General features: G+C 37.3%; 1 protein-coding gene across 1 annotated transcript; it reads right to left on the reverse strand.

Moving 5' to 3' along the window:
- Nucleotides 1–642: 642 nt before the first annotated feature.
- On the reverse strand, nt 643–1,293 carry LOC139859426 (uncharacterized). Its single transcript, XM_071848218.1, has one exon. It carries the CDS (start codon nt 1,291–1,293, stop codon nt 643–645), a length of 651 nt encoding a protein of 216 aa, XP_071704319.1.
- Nucleotides 1,294–19,618: the final 18,325 nt, after the last annotated feature.

A 19,618-nucleotide genomic window follows, 5' to 3' on the forward strand; every position in this document is an offset into this window, starting at 1 on the left:
TACTTCTCAATCGTTTTCTTGTAGGCTGCTTCCCGAATCAGCGCAGCTTCCCTTCTTTCCTCCATGAGGTCAAGGTTAAGACGGAGGTTCTCCACGTTCTCTTCAAGGTTCGCGGTTCTGTTGGTTAATACCTACCGCCTCAGTACCGTAAACCAAACTGTAGGGGGTTTCTCTATTACTCCTTTTGGGTGTAGTTCGGTGAGCCCATAGAACTAAGGGGAGTTCTTCCATCCATCCTTGGTGGCATTTACCCAATCGCTTCTCGAGGCCTTTTAAGATATCCCTATTGATCACTTCAACCTGTCCGTTCCCTTGTGGGTGGTAAACGGAAGTGAAGGTTTGCTTTATCTGTAATTTCTCACAGAACCCCGGGAAGATACCTTCGGCGAATTGTTTCCCATTATCCGAAACAATTTCTTGGAGTATCCCAAACCGGCACACGATATGCTCCCAGATGAATTTTTCTATATGTTTCCCCGTCGTGGTATTTAGTGGTTTTGCTTCCATCCACTTTGTGAAGTAGTCTATCGCAACTACCAACCATTTATAGCCTCCTGGTGCCTCGATGAGTGGACCTACTAGATCTATGCCCCACTTTGAGAAAGGCCATGCTGATAGCACCAATATCATCTCTTGCTTTTGCTATTTTTGAACTTTGGCGTGGATCTGACATGGCTCACAGGTTCGTAAAAGTGTGACTGTATCTTCGTGCATGGTTGGACAATAGTACCCCATCCTTAGTATCTTTGCCACGATTAACCTTGGTCCGGAATGAAGCCCACATATACCTTCATGCATTTCTCTGATGATCATCGAAGCTTGGTTTGGCCCGACACATCGAAGCCAAGGGATAAGGAAAGATTTTCTATACAGGGCTCCGTGCATCATTTTGTATGACGGTGCTTTGATCCGGATCTTTCGTGCTTCCTTTTTATCTTCGGGTAAAATTCCGAGTTCCAAGTATCCCCTTAGTGGCTTCATCCATGTGTTTTCTTCTTCGGTGATTAAGTCATGGACTTCCTGCGCTTCGATGGACCTTTTTTCTAACACTTCGACCAATACTTCTTTCGCCAAGTGTGCGAAGGTGATATAAGCTAGCTTGCTCAGAGCATTTGCTTTCTTGTTTTGGCTCCTTCTCACATGTTCGATGGTGAAGCTTCTGAAGCTTTCTACTAGTTCCCTGACCTTTGACAAATAGAGTTGTATGGTAGGTTGTCTTGCTTTGAAGATACCTAGAACCTTGTTAGCAACGAGTTGGGAATCTACAAAGGCTTGCAAATGCTCAATTTTCATCTCTTTCGCTTTTCAGAGCCCGGCGAGCAGAGCTTTATATTCTGCTTTGTTATTGGTCGTGTTGAATTCGAAACGTAGTGCATATGTAAACTCTTGTCCCTCTGGGTTAATTAACATAAGCCCTGCCCCTGAGCCATCAGAGCTAGAAGCTCCGTCGGTGAACAATTTCCATTCCTTCGTTTCAACAGACAGAGTGATGATTTGTGCAAAGGTAGAGTCACTCTCTTCGTCTGTCTCTGTTGTTTCTGCCATGAAGTCTTCCAGCACTTGGGCCTTAATAGAATGACAAGCTTGGAAGTCGATGTCTTGTTCCCCGAGCTCTATGACCCATTTGGCCATTCTACCCGACTTTTCTGGCTTCATAAGTACTTGCCTAATTTGCTTGTTAGTTAACACAATGATAGGATAAGCTTGGAAGTACCTTCGTAGTTTCCTGGCGGTATGAACTAGGGCGAGCGTGAACTTTTCGAGTTCTGAATAGTTTACTTCCGCACCTTGTAGAACCCGGCTTACGAAGTATATTGGGACATGTACCCTTTCTTGTTCTGCTACTAGCACTGTACTGATGCATTCCTTGGACGTTGCTAGGTAGAGATAGAGTGTTTCCCCTAGCTTTGGAGACGTGAGGGTTGGCAGATTAGCTATGTGTGCCTTCATATCAACGAAGGTTTGTTCTGCTTCTTCGGTCCACGATATCTTTTTCTCTCCCAAACATCCTTTTAAAACTTTGAGGAAAGGTAACTTCTTTTCAGCCCCCTTGGACAGAAAACGGCTTAATGACGCTAGCTTTCCGTTTAAGCTCTGCATTTCTTTGACCGTGGTTGGAGTTTTGAGTTGCTGTAGCTTGTCTACTTTCTCTGGGTTTGCTAAGATTCCTTTCTTAGTGATGTAATATCCTAGGAATCTTCCTTCTTCTACCCCGAACGAGCACTTCTTGGGGTTTAGCTTCATGTTGACTGTCCGCAAGGTGTCGAAGGTTTCTTGAATATCTTTCAATAAAGTGCTTTCTTCGAAGCTCTTGATCACCATATCGTCAACATAAGCCTCCAAGTTTCTTCCCAGTTGTTTGCGAAAAATTTTGGGCCCTTCTAATTTTTGGACCCTATGCGGTTACCTATGTTGCCTATTGATGTGTGCGAGGTGGTGTATAAAATAGTTATATTTTTGTTGCGAAATACTATTAAATACGATACAATTTTACACAAGTTATTTATTTATTTACAGATGGGATATACCTAAACCTTGATACAACACTATAGGCAGTGTACCTAATCGTAGAGTAGTATAGTTTTTAGTAAGTCCGGTTCGTTCCACAGGGAAAAGACTTATTTTACACTATATTTTTAAACAATTATATTTGTACAAAATATATATAATTATATATAATAATATATAAAAGAGAGTTTTACCGTTTAATGACCGGTTTGTCGATTTCAAAACTTTAGTCGCAGTTAAAACCTAATGTAAAATATATTAAAAATAAGACTTAATTTAAAGCGTAAAGTAAATAACGATAATGAAATTGCGATAATTAAAAGTGCGAGAAAATAAAATTGCGATAATTAAAGAGTACGATAATTAAAAGTTCAATTAAATACAATGACAATAAATAAAAGTGCGATAATTAAAAGTGCAATTAAATATGAAATAAAGGAAATTAAATATGAAATAAAGGAATTATGCTTATTTAAACTTTCGTAATCATGATGTTTGACGTGTTGATTTTAGTTTATTCCCATGGGTTAATTGTTTTTTGTCCTGGATTATTTAATATGTCCGTCTGGTTTTTGTCCATAACAGTCCATCAGTCATAAATATAAAATGCGAGTGTCCTCGTCAAATTATCCTTATATCCGAAGTCAAATATTCTAACTAATTGGGGACTTAAACTGTAACAAGGTCTTAATACTTTGTTTAATAATTACACCAGGATATCGACTGCGTGTAATCCAAGGTTTTAATACTTTGTTATCAATTGTAACATCCCGCCTTTTTCCATTTATTTTTCCGTTATACTAATATAAAGTCCGTTATATGTTTATAACATCTTCCGTTGATACGCGTTTTAAATTATCTCGTTTAGGTAATTCCCGCACCCGAGCGAAAGTTGAGGGACTAAACTTGACAAGGGGTCAAACCCTTGACTAGGTCAAAGGGTCAAACCCCTTTCACCCATTCATTTCATCTTCATCTCTCTCTCTTTCTCTCTAGCAAGAACACACACACCCAAAACCATATTCATTCAATCATCATCTAAATTCGATCTAGGAGGCTTACAACAAAATAAATTACATATTCGTGATCCTCTCTTCATCCTCTTCGTTTTGGTACCAACTTCATCTCATTTGGGTAACTTTCTAAAATCACTAGATTTTGTGTTCTTGATGTTTTTAACTTATAAAAGTGTTAATTAGTGTCTATGGCTCAAGTCTAACATGAATATATGATTTATATGCTCGATCTCGTTGATTTAGTGTAACTAGCATGAACTTGAATTTTGGTGTGTTGTTCTTGAATCTTGGATGATCATATGTTGTTAGATGTTAAAAGTTGATGTTATAATTGTGTTACTAGTATCACTAGCTTCAATTTGATGTGTAGGTTGCTTTAGAAAAGTTCATGAACTCGATTTATGATTTTGGTGAAATTGGGTTAGGGTTTGATGAACTTGAAATGGACTTTTGATGCATTGAATGCCATGGATTATGGTTGGTAAGTGTTTAGTTAGAATGTATGCTTGATTACCTTCGAAACGGCATATCATTCATGTAAATGGGTTGCCCGAATCATTGAATTGCATTTATGAACTTGTATGCGATTAATGTTGAGCATTAGATGCGGTTTTGGTTGTTATAATAGGTAGATTGATTGATGAAATGTGTTTAGTTGTGTTCTTTGTCAAATTACCTTTCCAACGATATAAGGTGCGAGTTCTAAATGTTAGCGGTTTGTAATTTATGCTTGAAAGAGTTTTGATTTGGGACTTGAACAATTGAGACTGACCAGGTACCAGCGCACGGCCAATGCCGCGGCGCGGCCAGACTATGTCGCGGCGCGACATAAGCCTTGGTCAGGCTCTGACCACCATGTCCAAATTACGAAAAATGTTTGGCATACTACGGACCTCCGATTCACATGAAACTTGTTCTAACATGTTCATATATGATTAAAAACCTCAGAAATATAGTTCGGAACCCGACCCGAACGTGTTGACTTTCGTTGACTTTGACCGACCAAAGTTTGACTTTTAATCAAACTTAACCAAATATTTGTGCAATCGTTCTAACATGTTTTTATACTTGTACCTTGCATGAAACATGACAATTTGATTCACATGCTATTATGATCGAGTCTTAACGAGCCATAGGACTAATTGAACATCTTTGACCTATCGTGTTTACCGTTATTGATACAACCTATTGTTTAGGTCAAGACTAGCATTGTTCTTTGCACACGTTTACTTGTTGAAGTACTTTACTACTCGTGCACTCAAGGTGAGATCATAGTCCCACTTTTACTCTTTTTGAACTTATATTGGGATGAGAAAACATAAACGATTCTTTTGAACTAAGTGAACACAAGAACGGGAAAACAAACATTCTACATACGAGTTTAGAACAAAAATCCTCAATTCGATTATCATTAGTTACACTTGCCGGGTGTAAGCGAGAACTTATGTTATATGGCCATATGGGTTGACAACCCTCATCTTTGACGGTTCGCTACCGTCTACGGATGAAATATATTTTCGAGAATCAGTGTTTGTTCTAGCACTAAGTGATGGGGTATACAATGGAAGGAATGTTAAGCTTTGATAATTGGGTGCTCGTGAAACAAACTTTTGGAATGTATTACTATTATTTCATTGATGCAAATCTTGTGGTTCACTTGTACTTACTTACTTAAACCTATGATTTCACCAACGTTTTCGTTGACAGATTTCTATGTTTTTCTCAGGTCCTTGAACGATACATGATACATGCTTCCGCTCATTATTTGATACTTGCTTTGGATGTCGAGTATATGTGCATTTCATGGAGCGTCTTTTGACTTTACTTTAAACCGTGTCGCCTAGATTTCATTCGTATTATAACGTTGTAACTTAACTATTGGTTGAACAATTCTTGTAAACTTTGGGAACAATCCTTATTTTGAAATGAAGGCGACATATCTTTTGGTCAAACGTTGTTTTAAAGACTTATGACCACGTAACGGGACCTAAGTAGACGGCGCCGTCAATGACGATTTGGTCGGGTCGCTACAGATGGTATCAGAGCGTTGGTTGTAGGGATTTAGAGCTCATTAGTGTCAACCCCGAGTCATAGGGTACATTGGTGAGTCTAGACTACAACCGGCATATAGACTTGAAGTAGGAATTACTTGACTACTTGTGCATTTATACTCGAACGTTTCTACTCATATCTACTCTTAGTTCATCTTAATCTCACGTTGTTTAATTTGATTGACACGCCACCTTGACTATATGAAATGATGTCGAATGCACATATGAATCAGGGTAATATAATTTCCGGGATTATATTACGGTGACTCGTATGAACGTTCCGACATTATGACATAAAGAATTTAAGGCGAGTCGAAAAAAAAAAAAAAAAAAAAACTTCTCTTTATCTTTATTCTATATCACGGTTAGTATTATTGAGAATACTAATCAATGATATTCTTGTGTCTTGAAGGAACAATGGCTCCTCGTCGTGTACGCCGAAATGAAACTCCCGAACAAGCTCTCGAACGGATGATAGCTACCGCCGTAGATGCGGCCATGGCCGGTCACTCATCCAACAACAATAATAATAACAACCACAACAACAACAACAACAACCAAGGAGCCGGTAACTCTAGCGAAGGGTGCTCCTACAAAGCTTTCATGGGGTGCAAACCCCACACTTATGATGGAACCGGGGGACCGGTTGTGCTTACTCGTTGGTTTGAACAAACCGAGGCCGTCTTTAGCATAAGCGGTTGTCGGGACCAAGACAAGGTCAAATACTCCACTCACACTTTCTCCGGAATTGCTCTAACATGGTGGAACACCTATGTTCAATCGGTGGGTACCGATGAAGCTCATGCCCTCTCTTGGGCCGATCTAAAGGAAAAGATGATTGTTGAATACTTTCCGCGCGAAGAAACCCGAAAGCTTGAGGAAGAACTAAGAGCTTTGAAAGCGGTCGGAAACGATCTAAAGCTTATAATCAACGCTTCGCCGAACTATCCTTGATGTGTCCTAATCTTGTTAACCCCGAATCTCAAAGGATTGAGCTCTACATGCTCGGTCTTCCAAAAAGCATCAAACAAGGGGTGATGTCATCCAAACCCACTACTCATCAAGCCGTTATGAACATGGCTCGCCAACTAATTGAAACGGTTGACGAAATCGTAGTTCCGGCACCTAAGGCCGAGGATAAATCGGGCGGCAACAAAAGAAAATGGGAACCCTCCCAATCAAGCAACAACAACTTTGCCAAGAAATCTTTCACTTCCGACGGCAAGAAGGGTTATGCCGGGAACCTACCTCTTTGCAACAAATGCAACAAACATCACTTTGGCGAATGTAGTAAGTTAATTTGCCACCGGTGCCAAGGAATTGGTCATAAGGCCAACGATTGTAAAAGTGCCACTCCCGTCGCTCGAAAATGGCCCAATGCACCAAAGACGGGCACTTGTTATGAATGTGGCCAAACGGGCCATTATAGAAATGCATGCCCGAAGAGGAAAGATAACCCCAATACGCGTGGCCGAGCTTTCAACATAAACACCGAGGAAGCCCGGGATGACACTGAACTAGTCACGGGTACGTTTCTTCTCAACAATTCTTATGTCTCTTGCTTATTCGATTCGGGTGCCGATAAATGCTTTGTATCCAAGACTTTGACTCATTCTTTTAGCACTCCACCTCTTCCGTTAGATACCACTTATACCATTGAAGTGGCTAACGGAAAACTATTAAGTGCCGACACATATTACCGGGGGTGTACGTTAAACATTTTGGGTAGGGAATTTGAAATTGACTTGATACCCATGGAACTAGGAAGCTTTGATGTAATAATCGGTATGAATTGGTTAGTCAAAACGAAATCTCACATTCTTTGTGATCTTAACGCAATCCGAATTCCTATCGAGAATGGTGAACCTTTGATTGTTTATGGCGATAAGAGTTGCACCAAACTCAACCTCGTTTCGTGCCTTAAAGTTAGAAAACTACTCCGTAAGGGTTGTTTTGCGATCCTTGCCCACGTTAAGAAAGTCGAGTCCGATGAGAAGCACATCGATGATGTGCCAATTGTTAGTGACTATTCCGATGTATTTCCCGACGAATTGCCGGGTCTTCCGCCTCATCGACCGGTTGAATTCCAAATCGATCTTATTCCGGGAGCCGCACCCGTAGCACGTGCACCATATAGACTCGCTCCATCTGAAATGCAAGAATTGCAAAGTCAAATCCAAGAACTACTTGATCGAGGTTTTATCCAACCTAGCCATTCACCTTGGGGCGCTCCGATTTTGTTTGTTAAAAAGAAAGACGGATCCCTACGAATGTGCATTGATTATCGTGAACTAAATAAATTGACGGTTAAGAACCGATATCCTCTTCCTCGCATCGATGACCTCTTTGATCAACTACAAGGGTCTTGTGTATATTCGAAAATCGATCTCCGCTCGGGTTATCATCAATTGAGGGTTAAGGGGGAAGATGTCTCCAAAACCGCTTTCCGAACTCGTTATGGTAGTTATGAATTCCTTGTCATGCCATTTGGTCTCACTAACACACCGGCGGTGTTCATGGATCTTATGAACCGCGTGTGCAAACCGTATCTCGATAAATTCGTTATTGTGTTCATCGATGACATATTGATCTATTCTAAAAATGAAGAAGAGCACGAACAGCATCTCCGACTTGTGCTTGAACTTTTAAGACAAGAACAACTCTATGCCAAATTCTCCAAGTGTGAATTTTGGTTAAAGGAAGTTCAATTTCTTGGTCATGTTGTAAGTGACCAAGGTATTAAAGTCGATCCCACAAAGATCGAAGCCATTAGTAAATGGGAGACTCCTACTACTCCTACTCACATTCGTCAATTTTTGGGTCTCGCCGGGTACTATCGTAGATTCATCGAAAATTTCTCTTTGGTTGCACGTCCTCTAACCGCATTGACTCACAAGGAAAAGAAATTCATTTGGGCGACCGAACATGAATCCGCATTCCAAATCTTGAAAACGAAGCTAACCACCGCTCCTATCTTGTCACTTCCCGAAGGCAATGATGACTTTGTTGTATATTGCGATGCCTCAAAACATGGTTTTGGGTGTGTATTGATGCAACGAACGAAAGTCATTGCTTATGCTTCTCGACAACTCAAAATTCATGAACGAAACTATACGACACATGATCTCGAACTCGGAGCCGTTGTCTTTGCACTTAAAATGTGGAGACACTATCTTTATGGAACCAAGAGTACTATCTTTACCGACCACAAAAGTCTTCAACACATTTTCGATCAAAAGCAATTAAACATGAGACAACGAAGGTGGATTGAAACCTTAAACGATTACGATTGCGAGCTTCGTTACCATCCCGGGAAGGCAAATGTAGTAGCCGATGCCTTAAGTCGAAAAGAAAGGGCGGTGCCTCTCCGTGTCCGAGCTTTAAACATCACCATTCACACCAACCTTAATAGCCAAATTCGGGTAGCCCAAGATGAGGCTCTCAAGGATGAAAACATCTCTCTCGAACACTTGAACGTCCTCACCTCTCGATTCGAAGTTAAAGAAACCGGACTCCGATATTTCGCCGGAAGAATTTGGGTGCCTAGTTATGGGGACCTACGAAGCCTTATTTTAGATGAAGCCCATAAGTCACGATACTCGATTCACCCCGGTGCCAATAAGATGTACCACGACCTTAAACAACTATATTGGTGGCCGAACATCAAAAGGGACGTAGCTACTTATGTTTCCAAGTGTTTGACATGTTCCAAAGTCAAAGCCGAACACCAAAGACCGTCCGGACTACTTCGACAACCCGAGATCCCGCAATGGAAGTGGGAAAGGATAACGATGGATTTTATCACCAAGCTACCAAAAACGACGGGCGGTTATGATACCATTTGGGTTATTGTTGACCGTCTCACCAAATCCGCACACTTCCTTGCCATGAAAGAAACGGACAAAATGGAGAAACTTGCGCAACTTTACATTAAGGAGGTCGTAGCCCGACACGGTGTACCTTTATCGATTATCTCCGACCGAGATGGCCGTTTCGTTTCTAGATTTTGGCGTACATTGCAAGAAGCGTTGGGAACGCGTTTAGACATGAGCACCGCATATCATCCTCAAACCGATGGACAGAGCGAACGAACAATTCAAACCTTAGAGGACATGTTACGAGCTTGCGTGGTTGATTTCGGAAAAGCTTGGGACAAGCACTTACCTCTCGCCGAGTTCTCTTACAACAATAGTTATCACGCGAGTATTAAAGCCGCACCCTTTGAAGCGCTATATGGCCGCAAATGTCGTTCACCTCTTTGTTGGGCCGAGGTAGGCGACGTGCAAATTACCGGACCCGAACTCATTCACGAAACCACCGAGAAAATCGTTCAAATCCGAGATAGGCTTAGAACGGCCCGAAGTCGTCAAAAGAGCTATACCGACAAACGACGCAACGATCTCGAATTTCAAGTCGGTGACCGAGTAATGTTAAAAGTCGCACCTTGGAAGGGTGTAATCCGTTTTGGGAAACGCGGGAAGCTAAATCCGCGGTATATTGGTCCTTTCGAAATCTTGGAGCGTATTGGAACCGTTGCTTATCGTTTAGATCTTCCGCCTCAATTGAACTCCGTTCATCCTACCTTCCATGTATCTAACTTGAAAAAGTGTTTTGCCGAACCCGATATCGTCATCCCTCTCGAAGAACTTACCATTGATGACAAACTTCATTTTGTGGAGGAACCGGTTGAAATCGTGGACACCTCCGTCAAGACATTGAAACAAAGCCGAATTCCGATTGTCAAAGTTCGTTGGAATGCCAAAAGAGGACCCGAGTTTACTTGGGAAAGACAAGATCAAATGCAAAGGAAGTATCCTCATCTATTCGTGAATTCGGAAACGCGAGATCTCGAGGAAGAAACAACGACTACTACGCCTACTTAAATTTCGGGACGAAATTTCTTTTAAGGAGTAGGTAATGTAACATCCCGCCTTTTTCCATTTATTTTTCCGTTATACTAATATAAAGTCCGTTATATGTTTATAACATCTTCCGTTGATACGCGTTTTAAATTATCTCGTTTAGGTAATTCCCGCACCCGAGCGAAAGTTGAGGGACTAAACTTGACAAGGGGTCAAACCCTTGACTAGGTCAAAGGGTCAAACCCCTTTCACCCATTCATTTCATCTTCATCTCTCTCTCTTTCTCTCTAGCAAGAACACACACACCCAAAACCATATTCATTCAATCATCATCTAAATTCGATCTAGGAGGCTTACAACAAAATAAATTACATATTCGTGATCCTCTCTTCATCCTCTTCGTTTTGGTACCAACTTCATCTCATTTGGGTAACTTTCTAAAATCACTAGATTTTGTGTTCTTAATGTTTTTAACTTATAAAAGTGTTAATTAGTGTCTATGGCTCAAGTCTAACATGAATATATGATTTATATGCTCGATCTCGTTGATTTAGTGTAACTAGCATGAACTTGAATTTTGGTGTGTTGTTCTTGAATCTTGGATGATCATATGTTGTTAGATGTTAAAAGTTGATGTTATAATTGTGTTACTAGTATCACTAGCTTCAATTTGATGTGTAGGTTGCTTTAGAAAAGTTCATGAACTCGATTTATGATTTTGGTGAAATTGGGTTAGGGTTTGATGAACTTGAAATGGACTTTTGATGCATTGAATGCCATGGATTATGGTTGGTAAGTGTTTAGTTAGAATGTATGCTTGATTACCTTCGAAACGGCATATCATTCATGTAAATGGGTTGCCCGAATCATTGAATTGCATTTATGAACTTGTATGCGATTAATGTTGAGCATTAGATGCGGTTTTGGTTGTTATAATAGGTAGATTGATTGATGAAATGTGTTTAGTTGTGTTCTTTGTCAAATTACCTTTCCAACGATATAAGGTGCGAGTTCTAAATGTTAGCGGTTTGTAATTTATGCTTGAAAGAGTTTTGATTTGGGACTTGAACAATTGAGACTGACCAGGTACCAGCGCACGGCCAATGCCGCGGCGCGGCCAGACTATGTCGCGGCGCGACATAAGCCTTGGTCAGGCTCTGACCACCATGTCCAAATTACGAAAAATGTTTGGCATACTACGGACCTCCGATTCACATGAAACTTGTTCTAACATGTTCATATATGATTAAAAACCTCAGAAAAATAGTTCGGAACCCGACCCGAACGTGTTGACTTTCGTTGACTTTGACCGACCAAAGTTTGACTTTTAATCAAACTTAACCAAATATTTGTGCAATCGTTCTAACATGTTTTTATACTTGTACCTTGCATGAAACATGACAATTTGATTCACATGCTATTATGATCGAGTCTTAACGAGCCATAGGACTAATTGAACATCTTTGACCTATCGTGTTTACCGTTATTGATACAACCTATTGTTTAGGTCAAGACTAGCATTGTTCTTTGCACACGTTTACTTGTTGAAGTACTTTACTACTCGTGCACTCAAGGTGAGATCATAGTCCCACTTTTACTCTTTTTGAACTTATATTGGGATGAGAAAACATAAACGATTCTTTTGAACTAAGTGAACACAAGAACGGGAAAACAAACATTCTACATACGAGTTTAGAACAAAAATCCTCAATTCGATTATCATTAGTTACACTTGCCGGGTGTAAGCGAGAACTTATGTTATATGGCCATATGGGTTGACAACCCTCATCTTTGACGGTTCGCTACCGTCTACGGATGAAATATATTTTCGAGAATCAGTGTTTGTTCTAGCACTAAGTGATGGGGTATACAATGGAAGGAATGTTAAGCTTTGATAATTGGGTGCTCGTGAAACAAACTTTTGGAATGTATTACTATTATTTCATTGATGCAAATCTTGTGGTTCACTTGTACTTACTTACTTAAACCTATGATTTCACCAACGTTTTCGTTGACAGATTTCTATGTTTTTCTCAGGTCCTTGAACGATACATGATACATGCTTCCGCTCATTATTTGATACTTGCTTTGGATGTCGAGTATATGTGCATTTCATGGAGCGTCTTTTGACTTTACTTTAAACCGTGTCGCCTAGATTTCATTCGTATTATAACGTTGTAACTTAACTATTGGTTGAACAATTCTTGTAAACTTTGGGAACAATCCTTATTTTGAAATGAAGGCGACATATCTTTTGGTCAAACGTTGTTTTAAAGACTTATGACCACGTAACGGGACCTAAGTAGACGGCGCCGTCAATGACGATTTGGTCGGGTCGCTACATCAATTATGCCAAGTGTCCTTGTACATAATTTCACCCCTGTTTTAATAATTCCATAGACTATTAATCCATTCCCGTGTCCGGTTAAATGAACGATTATTCGTACATATAAATATCCCGCCCATCGTGTCCGATCGAGTGTATATGGTTATTTATAGGTACGTCCAATTGTAAATCTTTATATTAAAATTAACAAACTATCATTTAGTTAAACAAATATAAAACCCATTAATAGCCCATAGTCTAATTTCTACAAGTGTCGTTCTTTTGTCCAAACCTCAATTATGGTACAAAGCCCAATTACCCAATTTTAATTATTTTTAGTCCAACATCATGATTATTTCGTCTTAAATAAGCATAATAATAACTTAAGTACGAGACATTAATTTAAAAAGGAGAACATAGCTTACATTGATTATTTATCGCGTAGTGTTACACGGACAGGGTTTCGACTTCAAAACCCGTAAAATAACTTTTACATAACCCAAACTAATCTAATATAAAACTACCATATACTATATATATATATATATATATATATATATATATATATATATATATATATATATATATATATATATATATATATATATATATATATATATATATTTCTGGCCAAAACTCGTTGCCTTTAATAGATGTGGTCTGATCCTGAGGCTCATGCGATCGCATGAGTTCTCAGTGTTAATCTCATGCGATCGCATGGCCAGCCTGGCCATGCCCAATTGCTTTGTTTGCTAGCTTGTCGACGTTATATTTAATTAAATATATAATAAATAAATAATTTATATAATTATTTAAATATTATATTATATTCTTGTGCATAGTAGACTCATAATTTTTGGTCCGTTGCGTCGGGCGTTGATAGTTTGTTCAGGTCCCGGTTCCGGATTTTCGAACGTCCTTTCGTATAATTTAATATCTTGTACTTTGCGTTCCGAAACTTGTACTCTTGTCATTTTTAGACGTTTCTTATCAATAGTTTGAACCACTTGGATGATATCTTGTACATTTGAGCTTTTTGGACGTTTGCTTCTTCAAATCTTCGTTTTCGCCTTTTGTCTTTGCACTTATTTATTTAAACGAATATTACTTGAAAATAGAACAGTTGTAACTGAAAACTTTACATATTGGAAGGATATTGATATTAAATATATGTTTATTTGGAGCACTATTACCTATGCCCAAAGACGTCTCTGAGCTTAACGTGGGATGTAAATTATATAATCGTATCAAGCTTAGTTTTAGCATGTATTTATTTATTGTCTCATTTGTGGTCATTCTAGAATGAAAAGTTATGTTTGCAATAAAGCAGAGTTAAAGGACTGATTGTGGATATGCGGCAAAAATGGAGTATTGCTGGAGACAAGATGGATTGATCAAGGAACATTTGTGGAAGTTAGAAGATTAAGAAGGGCCAGAGTTGGCATCTCGTCATTTATATATATAGCAAGTGTCAATTGAGGCTTGACACGATCACTTTTCATCTCTTTTTATTTATTTATTTATTTATTTTTTATTTCTCTCACGATTTAGGGTTTCTTCATGTTCGTCTACTTAATCATCTTGATGATGTAGAAAGTTAGAGTAATTTTAGTATTCAAAATATAATTCTTTATAAGTATTGTAATATTCTTTTGCAAGCGTTTATAGTTTTGCGTTATAACTTTTTACGATCGTTTTAAATATAAAGTGAACGTTTAAAATATAATGTCCTAATATAGTGATGTAGACACTTAAAGTTGGAAAAAGGGAGTATGTGGTATTATACATTCCACTAATACATCAGGTTTGACAAAACAATCCAACATATAATGAGATATACTAAGTTCACAAAAAATTTACCAATTAACATCGACAAATTAAATTAGGATAGATAAATAAGAAAGGGAAAGTTTAATGTAATTTCAGTTTTCTTTTTTGTTTTTTTGGAATAACGGACTTTTATTATATAAAAAACAAGTAGCCCTCTAGCACAATGCTAGAAGACATTACAACGAGCATAAATGTCAAGTATTCCAAATTAGAGAACCTTTGGCCTTAAAATGAAGCCAAGCAAACGAAAAAAACTTAATCGCATCTACTATAATACATTTTTTCAACGATCTATCATTAAATGACAAACAATTCCTTAAACACCACATCAACCATAACGTCCCAACACAAATAGAAATAAGCCGATCCTTCGAACCACTTGGCAAGTTACACGAATCAATCCAACTCAAAATCCCTTGCCACGAAGAAAATCGCTAGAATGGATGATCGATCCACAAGAATATAGCCCGCCAGACTTCAATAGCACACGCACACTAAAAGAATAAATGTTCCACGCTTTCGACTCCTTGATTGCACAATACACAACTAATTGCATAAATTTTCAAACCTCTTCCCGATAGATTAAGTCTATGTGGAAGACTATCTCTAATAAATCGACATAGAAAAATATTAACTTTACCGGGTAACATTTAATTTGAGTTGATCATGAATGATGCCACATTATTTTGTGAAAATCACTTTGTACAATTTATAGTGAGTGTAACATTTATCTTTTATAAAATCTACATATTACACAGAATTAACTTTGCTTCTTCTTCTTTTCTTTTTTTTTTTTTTTTTTTTATTATTTTATTATTTTATTATTTTTTGCATTAATGAGCATAACAAACTTAGACTGGTAAACGAAGATATAGGTTAAAAATAACGAATTTGAAGTGTAATTAGTAAATATAACAGACAATTAACTTTTTACGATTTACCCAAGTGAAAAATTGAATATTTAACCATCCAGGCATAGCCTGGATGGCCACCAGGACTTCCAATGAAGCAAGAGGTCACATGTTCGATTCCCTTCAAGGCAAAATACCTTGGGGCGAGCTTCATTTAGTGACTGATTGACTAGAGGATGCTTTGTCTGGTAGCGGTGGGGGCCTGGCTTGCCGTTTACCAACTAGAGGGGAACCATTATGACTCGTCGCTAGGGGGTTCTCGTAAAAAAAAAAATTGAATATTTAATTTTGATGGTGTGCCATTGGTGACATGTTTTCTAGTAGTATCAGCAAACCAAACTCTCGATCTATCATTGACATGTGAGGGCACATGTACATGCGTTTGACATATGGATCATTAAAACTTAAAAGTGTGTAAAGATAAAGAAGACCACTTTACCTTATTGTCACTCCAAGTTAAACATCTAATCTTCTTTTGAGTTTCTGTGGAAATATAAAATTTGATTTTTTTTTTGGGGGGGGGGGGGGGGGGGAATTAATCCCTATACGACCCATATAAAAGTTACTTATAATGGATATATACTAAAATAAAACTACGGCATGTGATGTGGTCACCCATAATATATAATAAAATCAGAATAAATTCTATTAGGTAAAAAGAACCCTCATTGGACATTGGGTAACTCAACTTAATGAGGGGCAAAATAATAATTCCTTACACTTTTAAATTAGCTTTAATCTTCTAAAAATATTATATGAACCAACATGAAATAATTTAAGACACCCCACATGAGTAAACCGTAATGGCTTTGAAATCACCATCTTTGCGACCCTCATAATGTTCAGTTGGATCCATAAGCCCACCCAAAGAGAAAAAAACGCTTTTGGACCACGCCATGTTAATATTGATTATTATATTAATTAACTAGTTAAAGACCCGCAGTTTCGCGAGTTTTATGAAATGATGATATTTTAAGACAATTTTTAACCATGATAACACAAATACCAATATAATATTTCAAAAGTTCCAATGTAAATAAATGATGTTCAAATTAAAGTAACGGACTTAATAACAATTCAATAATCAAATAAACGATATATAGTTGTTATATATATCACATAAAATATATAGTTACAAAGTACCTGCTTTAGAAAGTTCATTTTTTAGTTGTATTTCCTTGTTAAGTTGTGCACTTTGTGTTCCAAATTAGATAACCATGTCTACAAATTAACATACATATCAGTATGTTTAATACCGGCGAATTCTCAGAATTACGAAATTAAAATCCTAATAACGATGTATTTAAAAGATGTGCACATATATATATAAAAGATGTGCATACCATACTGGTGTCCTTTGCTTTTCTCCTGTTATGCTAGGAAGGGTACCCGAGTAGCAGTTGCAATTAAATATGGAGTACTTATAAGTGGTGAGAATTCGATGTTCCCTTATCTCCACCCTTGAATCACTACATCGTCTTCTAATTCTATTCGTAGCCGATCAAACTCTTGAAGTGCAATCCAATATTGCCATTTGATAAGTTCCCTAGCTAAATCTATTTCCATGTATAATTTGTAATTAACATCTCCAAACTAAAATTACTCGCTATTTCACAAAACAATAATTATTAGAAGAATGCTAACATAGATGGAAAAAATGGCCCGGTCGAGTAAATATGTTATATTAGGATGATTTAAAACACTCTATCTTTAACATGTTTATAACTAATTCAAATGACAAATAAGACTAATAATTTTATTTTATCATTCCAATGGTAATTTACGAATTTCATGATAAGGCATTACAAAATACACTTTGTGCAACTTGTGATAAGTTGACATGTTTCCCCGCTCTCTTATACAAATATATACTTGTCCAAGGGATAATTCGCTTGATTGCTTTCTTTGATTTAATTTTCAAATTCTTTTTCACCTTAAACTGTAATGGAGACTTGCTGGCTTCTTGAGATGATGTCCATGATCCTGCAGATACACATACACAATGTTGAGTGTATATCAACGAATCACAACAAAGAATGTAACCAAGTCAAACCAACTCAACCCATAAATAATTATAGTAAAAATACATTGTAATATACATAATATACAAATTACACATTTAATTAGTAAAACCAATGTACATATTACAGATCACATATGATAATATTAGGTAATCCTAACATAAACCCTAAACACTATAATATAAACCATAAAATCTAAACCTTACACCCTAAAATCTAAACCCTACACCTTAAACCCTAAACTCTTCTAAATCCTTTGATTTAAAAACTAAATCTAAACCCTAAACCCTAAGCTCTAAAATCTAAACCCTAGAATCTTAACCCTGAACCTTAACCTAAACCATAAATCTAAACCCAAAACCCTAAAACTAAACTCTAAACCCTAAAATATAAACCCTAAATCCTAAATTTAAACCCTAAACCCTAACCTAAAACCTAAACCCTAAACCCTAAATTCAAACCCAAAATCCTAAATCTAAACTCTAAACCCTACACCCTAAATATAAACCCTAAACGCTAACCTAAACACTAAAATATAAACCCTAAACCCTAGAATCTAAACCCTAAACCCTAAATCTAAACCCAAAACCCTACACCCTAGAATCTAAACCCTAGCCAAAACCCTAATCCATAAATTTAAACCCTAAACTTAAACTCTAAACCCTAAAATTTAAACCCTAAACGCTAAATCTAAACCCTAAACCTAAACTCTAAACCCTACACCCTAAATCTAAACCCTAAACCATGAACCCTAACCTAAAACCTAAAAACTCTAAACCCTAAACCTAAACTCTAAGCCCTAAAATATAAACCCTAAACCTAAACCCTACATGTTGTAATAAATTACTTTCGAACACAAATAAATAATATAACATTTCAAATGTTTAAAAATATAAATAAATAAAAAACCACCCAGATTGACACATATAATAAGAATCTTAACGTAATATATTACCCACTTGACTAATTATAAAAGCCACCCATATTGACACCTATAATGAGAATTTTAACGTAATCCTTGAATACATGTAAAATCTGCAGAACCAAATTAACTAAAATTGTGTCAACTTATCCCTTGGACATGTATATATTTGTATAACAACGTATTTCAATATACAAGTACCAATTTGTTTTCCTTTATGCTTGTAATCCTCAAGACTAAGATAAACTCCAATTCAAAATGGGGTTTCCTACCTCTTGCCTCATATCCGCCCTACTCCAAAACATTTACACGAATTAAAAGTGGCTTAAAATAATAACATCATTATCGTCATCATCATCTTTGAAACCTAGATGAAATTGGCCCTCTTAGAAACCTGATCAATTTGCAATAATGGGGCCATATTGATTCGATGTAATCCAAATACTTATCAATGATCCACTCATTTTGCCACCTGTAATGAAACATACACAGAAGGGTTCTAGTCGAAACATTTAAATGTTTGTAGCAAAAGTACACCAAATAAACCAGCTACAAAAGTCCACCCAAGTCAACTATGAGTTTAACTTACCATTCATAAAAGTATAAAACCAATAATAACAAACATGAGGCTTAAATTCTTACAAAATCAACTCCATTTAAACGAATTTGATACAAAAACAAACATCAGGTCTATATTCTTACACATTGGAAAAACCTCAAAAACTAACAAACAATCTAATCCAATTTCACAAAATGTAACACAGACAGAAGAATAAAAAAGAAAAAAACTTGACTATCTAAAAAATCACAATACCTGATAACGAAGCTGATTCAAAAATCTAAGCAATCGATGAACAGCAAAAGGCCTACAAAGTGAGTTCCAGATAAGACGATGGCATATCAGAGAAGAAAACGATTGAAATGAGGAATGCAATTGAGTAACGTCGATGAGCTTTAGTGGTGAGTTTATATTTTTTGAATGAGTAAAATAATAAGACACGGATAATAAAGAAAAGAGGAAAAGCACAAATATGAAGACATTTGTACAACACATGGAGCCAAAATAGAAGAGGTCCAAAAAAACCCCGCCCAGATTTGAACCCGGATTAACCTTGAGACACTTATAACACTCGACCATCCAGACTAACCTCCCAGCTGTGTACTAAACATA

The sequence above is a fragment of the Rutidosis leptorrhynchoides genome, chromosome 7 (assembly GCF_046630445.1).
Source record: "Rutidosis leptorrhynchoides isolate AG116_Rl617_1_P2 chromosome 7, CSIRO_AGI_Rlap_v1, whole genome shotgun sequence".
Taxonomy (NCBI): domain Eukaryota; kingdom Viridiplantae; phylum Streptophyta; class Magnoliopsida; order Asterales; family Asteraceae; genus Rutidosis; species Rutidosis leptorrhynchoides.